General features: G+C 39.0%; 1 protein-coding gene across 1 annotated transcript; it reads left to right on the top strand.

Moving 5' to 3' along the window:
- The first annotated feature begins 2,528 nt into the window (after positions 1-2,528).
- Positions 2,529-6,787, top strand: LOC131351518 (extracellular calcium-sensing receptor). Its single transcript, XM_058386933.1, has 6 exons — positions 2,529-2,605; positions 2,818-3,106; positions 3,716-4,546; positions 4,640-4,870; positions 5,210-5,333; positions 5,880-6,787. Exons 1-6 carry the CDS (start codon positions 2,529-2,531, stop codon positions 6,785-6,787), a joined length of 2,460 nt encoding a protein of 819 aa, XP_058242916.1.
- Positions 6,788-11,431: the final 4,644 nt, after the last annotated feature.

Raw genomic sequence — 11,431 nt, 5'->3', positions numbered from 1 at the left:
CATGAGACAATATAGTGAAGGCATGAGATAATATATTGAGGATATATAAAGTTCTATATGATATATTGAGCATATGAGATATAATATATTGAGACCACAAGATAATATATTGAGAGGATGCAAGTTTCATGTGGCTCCATATTAATATACTGTACACTGATCAGGCATAACATTATGACCAGTGAGAGGTGAATAACACTGATTATCTCCTCATCATGGCCCCTGTTAGTGGGTGGGATATATTAGGCAGCAAGTCAACATTCTGTCCTCAAAGTTGATGTGTTAGAAGCAGGAAAAATGGACAAGTGTAAGGATTTGAGCGAGTTTGATGAAGGGCCAAATTGTGATGGATAGATGACTGGATCAGAGCATCTCCAAAACTGCAGCTCTTGTGGGGTGTTCCCGGTCTGCAGTGGTCAGTATCTATCAAAAGTGGTCCAAGGAAGGAACAGTGGTGAACCGGTGACAGGGTCATGGGCGGCCAAGGGTCATTGATGCACGTGGGGAGTGAAGGCTGGCCCGTGTGATCCGATCCAACAGGCGAGCTACTGTTGATCAAATCGCTGAAGAAGTTAATGCTGGTGGTGATAGAAAGGGGTCAGAATACACAGTGCATGATGGGTCAGGGCTGTTTTGTCAACAAAAGGGGGACCAACACAATATTAGGCAGTTGGGTATAAAGTTATGCCTGATTGGTGTATAATATTAAATAAGGCCATGATTCAGTTTCTTAAGATCTATTTTGTGGCCACAAAATTTAATTTAATTTCTTACTATTGTATTTTCAAAGCCAGACACAGAGAAATCAATGGAATTAGACCACTATAGGCAGAGGAGTAAACCTTTTTTGCTTGTCCTCAACAGATTATAACATAAAAGATGGGCTTGAGGGCTCAAGTTACAAATTTTGTGGTCAAAAAATTATAATTTGTGGCCATGAGATCCTTTGTGGGCTCGAGATATTAACTCTTGGTCTTTAATATATTATCTTGTGTATTTTTATTCACTGCCCACTGTGAGGTGCTGCTGAGGAGAGCCCAGATTAAATAATTACACACTTACACCCTTGTGATTCTTCCCTCTCGTTGGATAAAACCACACACTTGCTGTGTTTTCCTTTCTGGATCAGATCAGAGATGTTCTCTCTCTGAGGAACTCATCAACATGCCCCTTGTCCCCCAGTTAAAGCCCAGCTGCTTCAGGCTAATTAAAAAAAAACACTTACAGCAATAATAAACATGTATACATATCTACACACTCTGACAACTGATTAATTTTATTAGTGATTCTTCCATGCATGTAATAAAAGAAGATATGGATCTCATGACTTTGAGTAGTAGAGATCGTGTAATAAACACACACAAAAAAAACATAAAGATCATGGTGACTGGTATGAGTCCATGTGATTCTGAAATAATGGCAAAAATAATAATAAATGGCATAAATAAATAAATAAATAAATAAATAAATAACAGAGTTGCAAGAAAGATAAACATAAACTCCTATCTGAGATAACACATAATAATAATATAATAAATAAAAATAATATAATATAAATAATATAATAAAATAAAATAATGCCTTTGGAATATAATAAGTTACAGGTAAAGTACCATGCAGCATTTAACCAAAGATGTTTTATTCTTCTTATTCCACAGCAATTTAACAATGATTCATTTATATTTATATTTATTGAATTAGATTAGATGTAATTGAGCTGTAAGAGCTGTTCATGTTTGAGGGACCAGCAGGGGCAGTTTAATGGTGCTGGGATATTACCTTCTGATCAGTAGCCTAAATTAGAACTAACTTAATCAGTGGTTATTTCAGCACTGGTACAAAAGCAAAGTGAGAAATTTTAATGCTGCAAGTGACTTTTACCTCAGGTGATGAGGAAGATACTGACATGGATGATGCTGATAAACATTGTCGACTATAAACTTAGAAATCTTTGAGAAACTTGTAATTTGTATGTCATTTACTACATGGTAAATTAATTGCAAATAAAGTAAATAATATAGACATAAATGTACCTGTGTATCAGTGTCATTAAGTAGATAGCTAGATAGATGGATAGATAGATAGATAGATAGATAGATAGATAGATAGATAGATAGATAGATAGATAGATAGATAGATAGATAGATAGATAGATAGATAGATAGATAGATAGATACCAAAAGCACTCAGATGTGATATATTTGATTTTCTTCTCTCTCTCTCTCTCTCTCTCTCTCTCTCTCTCTCATGAACTTACGCATGCGTGACTTTGCCTGTGTCTATGTCACCCCTTTTTCCCTACAGAGAGGCTTTTCATTAATTTAGCTCTATAAAATTCTGCAGTAATCATGTCATCACAGGAGCGCAGTCGGTGCAGTGTAGAGGTCAGGATGCTGGTGTTCCATGTCCTGGCCTTGCTGCTGTCTCTCCTGCTGCCCACATGCACTTTCTCTGAGGCAGACTGTCAGCACTGGCAGGACCTGGACTCTGCAGTGGTCCATAAGGATGGTCAGGTGATTCTGGCTGCCATGTTTCCCATCCATTCTAAAGGTGTAGAGCAGGAACTGAACTTCATGAGCACACCAGACAAGAGGAAATGCAGGGGGTAAAAACGTTTGTCTGTGAGCAAAATAATCACTTTGTGCTGCTTGATGCTTTGTTTTTTTTCCTTTTTCCCTAATTGTGACAAAAGATGAATCTTGATTTGTTGTAATGTATTTTTGAATCAGTGTTTGATTCAGATTTTGTTCATACAGTTTTACTAAAGAAATCATATTATTTCCAACTTTTTTTATGTCCCTTGTCCTGTTTCTGTAGGTTAAACCTGCGTGCTTTACGCTGGTCTCAGGCCCTGATCTTCTTCATAGAGGAAATTAATCAAAATCCTGTGTTGCTGCCCAACATCACGCTGGGATACAGGATTTATGACACATGCTGGACAGTGGCTCTGTCTGCAAGAACCGCCTTGTCTGTGGTCTCTCAGCCTCTGAAGAGGAACAGCACAGGGGCATGTTCATCCCCGAGCATCCCTCTTGTCATAGGAGACTCAGGATCCAGCCTATCCATAGCTGTTTCAACACTGCTTAATCTGTTCAAGGTCCCACTGGTGAGATCATCGCTGTGATCAGACTAAAGTGTGTTCATGAAGGTGATCATGTTTCATATCAGTGAAACATCTTCTGCCTTCCTACTTTTCTTCCCCTGCTTCTTTTACACTACATATTGTCTGAATAATTCAAAATAATACAATATGTAGTGTTCATTACTGCTAACGCGTGTACATAGATCATTAATATTCTGTATTTGGTGGGAAATCTGTACAGTGTGTCTTGATGTGCACAAGGTAGTGAAACCTGCTCTGACCAGATCATCTCACTTACTTTCCTGCTTTTTCATCATGTACACTGTTCCAAAATAACACATTTATATTTTGCATTTAGTGCTTAATCAGTTACAGAAACTCCCATCATCTGTTTTATTAATATGTGATCACACATGAGAAATGTATGATAGACATTTTTCGTCATGAAATGCAAAAAAAGTTCAGATATAGAGTTCATGTAACTTTACAACTTAACAACAGAGTCAACAGAGCAAATTCCATTCATAAAGCAATTCTATTTTATTGGATTTACTTCTCTAAATATAAACAAAGCAAGGCAATATTCCCTAATTGACCCTCTCCCTTTTTTCTCTTCTCTGTCTGAATTCCCAGATCAGTTACTTTGCCTCTTGTGCTTGCCTGAGTGACAAAAAGCAGTACCCTTATTTTTTCCGTACAATTCCTAGTGACACATATCAAGCCAGCGCCATGGCCCGCCTCGTCAAGCACTTCGGCTGGACCTGGGTGGGCACGTTTGGCGCTGACGATGCTTATGGACATACCGGCATTGACATGTTCACAGCTGAGGTGATCAATCTGGGTGCATGTGTGGCCTTTCGGGTTATCATTCCTAAAGTCCCCACTCAGCAACAGATCCAGGATATTGTACAAACAATTAAAGACTCCACTGCACATGTGTTTGTGACGTTTGCAACTGAGGAGGACATGCAGCCTATAGTGGAAGAAGTTTTAAGACAGAATGTAACAGAGAGGTTATGGGTGGCCAGTGAGGCCTGGGTTACTTCCACCCTCATATCTAATAAATATCCCTTTCTCAGTGGCACTATGGGCTTCGCTATACGCCGAGCAGAGATCCCCGGCCTTAAAGACTTCCTACAAAGCCTGCAGCCTTTCTCCGAGCCTTACAACCCGTCTGCACGGGAATTCTGGGAAACAGAGTTTCAATGCTCTTTTAACACAAGCTTCCCGGTTGGTTCTATGGCTGACCAGGTCACATACAACCGCACATGCACTGGAAAAGAGAGGATTCAGGACACTGAAACGATTTATAATGATGTGTCCCAGCTCAGAGTGACCTATAACTTACACAAAGCTGTGTACGCTGCAGCACATGCACTACACAACTTGGTTATGTGTAAGACACAGGCAAGCAGTGCTGAGAAGCAACTCTGTCCAGATATCTACACTCTACAGCCCTGGCAGGTATTTCTAAACTTTATATATCTTCATTTCTATCTCCAGTGGCACAAGAGTTTAGGAGTTCATCCCTTTTTAACAAGAATATTGTCTCACCAGGTGATAAAATACCTGAGGGAGGTGAACTTTACCAACGTCTTTGGCGACGTTGTAAAATTTGATAAGTTTGGAGACCCTGCAGGATCTTATGATATCGTAAACTGGCAGAAGAAGCCAGGAGGTGGGCCAATGAACTTTGTTACAGTCGGACGCTTCGACTCTTCTCTCCCTGCAGAGCAGCAGCTGGTTTTCTACCAGGATGCCATCATATGGCCAGGTGGATCCAAGGAGGTAGATTTAGTTGGGTTAATTCGTTTTTGATTCACTTGCACAACTTACTTCACAGAATACACTACATCTCCACAATCATGGCACAAACAAACAAACAAACAAACAAAAAACGCACTCATTTTACTTATATCAACCATTCAGTCACTGTCTTCTGTTTGTGTATCTTATTTTATTTTTAAATTCAGCTGAAACCCTTTTTGAATCTTGACCTCGACCTGATGAGATTGATCTAAAATGTAAAATGTTGTGTATGTGTATTTTTGGAGAACCTTCTATCTGAATTCCTCCCTGTATTTCTCTCTCTCTCTCTCTCTCTCTCTCTCTCTCTCTCTCTCTTAGATGCCGGTGTCTGTGTGCTCAGCCAGCTGCCAGCCAGGCTACAGGAAAGCCCCGCGTAAAGGAGAACCCATTTGCTGCTATGACTGCGTGCCCTGTGCAGAGGGAAGTATCAGCAATGGAGTGGGTATGTCATCAAATCCTTAAGTGTTCATAAACTGAATGCACAGTTTAGTGCCTTACTATAGTAGTCTCTCATTTATTTCTTCCGAGCAGGTGCTCTGACCCTCCATGATCTGATATTTTTGCACTTCTGAAAAGTTCACAGTAACTTTACATTAACACAACAAGAAAGTATTATTTCTTTCTGCTCTCTGTATCATTAAATCCTCACTGACTTATGATCTAAATCAAGCTCTCGCATATTTAATTATTATAAATCAACATTAAGTTCCCATCATATATAATATGTGTGGCTTTCTGGAAAAAATCTGTCTCTGTGCCTGAATTCCAGCCAGAACTGAAACAAAAAAATATTTAAGCAAAGTTTGGCTTTTAACTTTCTATACTTTCTGCAAAAATTCTATGAACAAAGATAGATAAAGATAGGCATGGTTTCATGGTCATATTTAGATTTGGTTTGTGTTCAGTTAAATGTCCCTTAGATCATTTGTTTAATGTGTACTGCACTCCCACCATGATGCTCTTTAAACGTATTCATCTTTGTTCTCAGATCAGCCAGAGTGTGCACTATGCCCTGAGGACCTCTGGTCAAGCCCAAAACGTGACAGCTGTGTGGACAAACAGATTGAGTTTCTGTCCTACACTGAGGGGTTTGGTATGGCCCTTGCAGCCACCTCCATCCTGGGTGTACTTGCTACAGTGACCGTAGCTGTCATTTTCATCCGTCACCGAGACACGCCATTGGTGCGGGCCAACAACTCAGAGCTGAGCTTCCTGCTACTGATATCGCTCTCTCTCTGCTTCCTGTGTGCCCTCACTTTTCTAGGCCAGCCATCTCGCTGGGCCTGCCCACTCCGACGCACCGCCTTCGGTTTGACCTTCGCACTTTGTCTCTCCTGCTTGCTCAGCAAGACGCTGGTGGTTCTCATGGCATTCAGGGCCACGCTGCCTGGCAATAACGCAGCACGCTGGTTTCGTCCTCCTCAGCAGCGCTTCGGCGTGTTCCTCTGCTCTGCCATACAGTGTACCGTTTGTGTGGCTTGGTTGACCACAAATCCTCCTTATCCGGTGAAGAACACATGGCTGTATCGTGACCGGATCATCTTAGAATGCCACCTCGGGTCAGTGGCACTGTTCTGCTGCGTGCTTGGCTACATCGGCTGCATGGCTGCCTTTTGCTTTATTTTGGCTTTTCTAGCTCGGAAGCTGCCTGATAATTTTAATGAAGCCAAATTCATCACATTCAGCATGCTCATATTTTGTGCAGTTTGGATTGCCTACATACCATCTTATGTCAGCTCTCCTGGAAAGTTCACAGTCGCAGTAGAGATATTTGCTATTTTAGCCTCCAGTTTTGGGGTCCTTTTATGTATTTTTGCCCCAAAATGTTACATTATTATCTTTATGCCTGAAAAGAATACTAAGAAATATCTTATGTCTCAAAAAGGTGGGAGGTAATGTCTGGTTTTTGTTTTTTTTTATTATTAATTTCTTTCCATGTTTAAAATGTATTCAATTCAAATATAAAATTTATTCAATTCAAATTTTTCATGGCTTAGCTCATGACTCTTTTTCTATTCGGTCGGTCTCATGAAAAGTATTATTATTATTATTATTATTATTATTATTATTATTATTATTATTATTATTATTATTATTATTATTATTTTTGTCTAAGACTGAGAAATCAATGCTCCCTGTTCCTACCACCAGGGGTCACTAGTGTTCCATTGTGATTCAGTAACATCCACTCCATCTCAATTCTAACCAACATGAACTACAAATAAAGGATCAGAGTCAAAAAAAAAAGAAGAAACATCAGATCCAAATCAGTCAGTGTAGTGTCAAGCAGCTGCCTGGTGTGAGGTTGAAGTCACGACACAGTCCTCTGCTCTGTGTTCTGGACATCATCTGTAATTGCTGGTGTGTATGAACAGTAGTGCAAATCCAACATAGCTCTCAGCATGTGTTTTACAAATGTGGATTGAGTTATGGCTCAACATCTTTGATCACTTCGAAGAATTTAGAAGTCAAAATAAAACCGAAGATGTGTTTGATTCTGTTCATATGTAAGAATGTATTGGAGTAGTGGTTTACTCTTCCACTGCAAGTATAAAATCAGCCCTATTCAGGAGGTATCAGATGCTCTGTTTGCAGTGAAATCAGATGACCTGCAACATTTAATGCTTAAGATCTGCTCTAGCACCCCAGCAGTTTTCACAGCACATCGTGCTATGTTAGCTTTCAAAATGGATGGCCCTAGCTTAGCGTTTAAGGTGTTGGCCAACTGACTGGAAGGTTGTGAGTTCAAATACCAGATCCACCAAGCTACCACTGCTGGCCCTTAACCCTCAATTACTTAGTTGTATTTTTTAAAAAAAATCAGATAAAGATATATGTCACTCTGGATAAGAGTGCCAAATGTAAAAATGACCAAAAGTCAAGCTAAATAGTAAGGATGAAATTAGGGATGCATCAGTACTGATAATCATATCCTTTTACTACAATTTACTAATACATTTAGGGGAAAACTGTTGTGATCTTGGTGCTGAGTTCTGTAAAAAAAAAAAAAAAATCAATATAAGAGGAGGAATAAGTAAACTAATAAAACAAAATAAACATAAAAACTCATTACTAGTTGTACACTGCAGCTAACAACAACAAAGCAAATGCTAACTAGCTGAGAAAAAATATTTAAAGACAGGGGTAGGTGACTGAATATTACAGCTCTCTTGACGAGCGGCCGATATCAGTCATTGATGATGAGAGATTCTGATACCGTGAAGGTTAAACTTATGGCTGTAAAGGTAAGATTTTCTAAAGTGGAAGAAAAGTCGCTCTTCTCCAGGGTAACCGTGCTAAATCCAAACGATATTCATAATCAGGCTGAAAAATTCTATTGATGAATGGCAATATGAACCCATGAAAATGCAATAATCATAACAATTATTGAAATGTCAAGGTCTTACACAGTTTACACTAGACTAATCATTTGTTTTATTTGCAAATATCATCACGTCCGTATTCTATTAGCTATTTGACTATTTAGATCCAAAATGTTACTTCATTACTTAAATGTATGATTTATCTCTCTGCTTAAGTTTATAAATTAATTAATTAATTATTTTTTTAATAAAATATTCCACTATTTCACATTTATTTTAAATCAGCATTAGTTTTAAAAAAAAAATTAATAATAATAATAATAATAATAATAATAATAATAATAATAATAATAATAATACATTTAACACCAGTAGACTGTAAGTCAGCTACTAAGAAAATTTTTTTAAATAATTACATTTCAAGACCCATTAAACATACAGCAGTTTGCTAAAGAAAGTCTACATTTCAGGTGACGTGTTTAATCCTGACTAGCAGTGTTTGAGACAGATGAGTTTCCCTGGTCCAAATAATCAAGTGGCTTTGGTGTAAATTGCTAAATGTACAGGTAAGACATTAGCTAATGCGTTAGCCTAGCTTTTAAAGCTTTGTAAAGCTCTGCATTAAACCTTTGATGTCGCTTTGTTTTTGCTAGCTAGCTAGCTAGCTACGTAGCTAGGCTTATATGCGTGAATTAGCAAGAATTAGCAAGCTAGCTAGCTAACAAACCTAGCCAGCTAGTGAAACCCAAACATATGGCTAAGTTAGCTGACTCTTCCTTCCATTACTGTTGGTGATGTTGATTTTTCACTTGGTAAGTTAATATAATTGTACAAAAGAATGTAGCAAAATTAAAACAATTCAGTAAAATATAAGGAGCATTTTTTGCTAGATAGTTGCAGATGTAGCTAAACTTGTGTACAGATTAACGTGAGCTAGCTAGCTGGCTACCACAGCATTTGGCTAAGTAACCTGGCTTTTCTTTGTATGCTGTAAATGATGGAAGGTTTTCCTTCATTATAACTCACTTGGTTAGTTAACATAATTGTACAAAATGCAGATATGGAATATTTTATAGATTATTTGTTCAGAAACTAGTTAAAAAAGGTAACTCTGGACAATGTGCAGCATCTCACTCTCTTCCTGGACGTCACGTAATATGTATAAAACCATTATTTTTGCTTTGAGGGAAAATGATGATCACCGTTGGAGGTTTTGTGGGAATTTTACTGCCTCTCCAGCTGCTACGCCTGTTTGAACTGTCCAGAAACGGATTTTATCCAGGGACAGCTTTTACTGTCTTTATTCTAGCCGTAATTCAGCTGTGTGTCAACCAGATGTGAGCTTAATTAGGATCATGAAGGATCTGAATTTCAGTCAAGTCAAGCTGAAGTTTGCTATTAAAATCTCAGACGTTAGTCACACTTTGCTTGAAAAATAAACTACTGTGATAGATGTATGCATTAAGCTGAAATACGGTATGTTTATGTCTGCATGTCTATCAGCAAAACCAATGGGCCTTTGCGTTCCTTGACACCACCCACTCATTCTTTATACCACAGTACTGGGGTGTTGATTAATTTACATTTATTTTTATGGCATTTGGCAGACACCTTTATCCCAAGCAACTTATATTTATTTCATGTACAACCGAGCAGATTAAAGGTCTTTGCTCATGTTCGTGTCAGCTTGGTGGTGCTGGGATTTAAACTTATGACCTTCTGATCAGAAGTCCAACATCTTAGTAACATCTAATTCACATGGACATCTATAGTGGATGTGACCCATCATCTAAACCTGATTTAAAATGTGTCTAATCTTTGATATGGTTCCACTAAGGACACATTTCTTTAACATTTATAAAAGGAGCCTTCAATGTCAGTGAGTTTTCCACCTCAGGGCAAACAAAACACATTGAGCTTTGTTTCTCAGCAACATCACAAGCAACACTTTTTATTTTTGCCTTATTAAGTTCAAAAGAAAGAAGATGAGGTTACTGAAGGATTAACAGTTTATAGCTCCTGTAACATACAGTGAGGGAAAAAATGATTTGATCCCCTGCTGATTTTGTACGTTTGCCCACTGACAAAGAAATGATCAGTCTGTAATTTTAATGGCAGGTGTATTTGAACAGTGAGAGACAGAATAACAACAAAATAATCCAGAAAAACGCATTTCAGAAAAGTTGTACACTGATTTGCATTTTAATGAATGAAATAAGTATTTGATCCCCTATCAATCAGAAAGATTTCTGGCTCCCAGGTGTCTTTTATACAGGTAAGGAGCTGAGATTACAGTAGGAGCACTTAATCTCAGCTCGTTAACTGTATGAAAGACACCTGTCCACAGAAGGAAGCAATCAATCAGATTCCAAACTCTCCATCATGGTCAAGACCAAAGAGCTGTCCATGGATGTCAGGGACAAGATTGTAGACCTACACAAGGCTGGAATGAGCTACAAGTCCATCGCCAAGCAGCTTGGTGAGAAGGTGACAACAGTTGGTACGATTATTCCCAAATGGAAGAAACACAAAAGGACTGTCAATCTTCCTCGGTCTGGGGCTCCATGCAAGATCTCACCTCATGGAGTTTCAATGATCATGAGAATGGTGAGGAATCAGCCCAGAATTACACTGGAGGATTTTGTCAATGATCTCAAGGCAGCTGGGACCACAGTCACCAAGAAAACAATTGGTAACACACTACGCCGTGAAAGACTGAAATCCAGTAGCGCCCGCAAGGTCCCCCTGCTAAAGAAAGCACATGTACAGGCTCATCTGAAGTTTGCCAGTGAACATCTGAATGATTCAGAGGAGAACTGGGTGAAATGTTGTGGTCAAATGAGACCAAAATCCAGCTCTTTAGCATCAACTCAACTCGCCGTATTTGGAGGAGGAGGAATGCTGTCTATGACTCCAAGAAGACCATCCCCACCGTCAAACATGGAGGTGGAAACATTATGCTTTGGGGGTGTTTTTCTGCTAAGGGGACAGGACAACTGGACCGCATCAAAGGGACGATGGACGGAGCCATGTACCGTCAAATCTTGAGTGAGAACCTCCTTCCCTCAGCCAGGAGAAAATGGGTCGTGGATGGATATTCCAGCCTGACAATGACCCAAAACACACGGCAAAGGCAACAAAGGAGTGCTTCAAAAAGAAGCACATTGAGGTCCTGTAGTGGCCTAGCCAGTCTCCAGACCTTAATCCCATAGAAAAT

This window comes from Hemibagrus wyckioides, linkage group LG04 (genome assembly GCF_019097595.1).
Source record: "Hemibagrus wyckioides isolate EC202008001 linkage group LG04, SWU_Hwy_1.0, whole genome shotgun sequence".
NCBI classification, from domain to species: Eukaryota; Metazoa; Chordata; class Actinopteri; order Siluriformes; family Bagridae; genus Hemibagrus; species Hemibagrus wyckioides.
Note: the sequence above shows the minus strand (reverse complement) of the source record. Positions and strands in the feature narration are given on the sequence as shown.

Bases quoted from the DNA above. Each gene is read 5' to 3' on its own strand.
- LOC131351518 (XM_058386933.1), top strand. From the start codon at position 2,529: ATGTTTCCCATCCATTCTAAAGGTGTAGAGCAGGAACTGAACTTCATG. The intron at 2,606-2,817 runs GTAAAAACGTTT...CTGTTTCTGTAG, and splicing joins GACAAGAGGAAATGCAGGGG to GTTAAACCTGCGTGCTTTAC. The intron at 5,334-5,879 runs GTATGTCATCAA...CTTTGTTCTCAG, and splicing joins AAGTATCAGCAATGGAGTGG to ATCAGCCAGAGTGTGCACTA.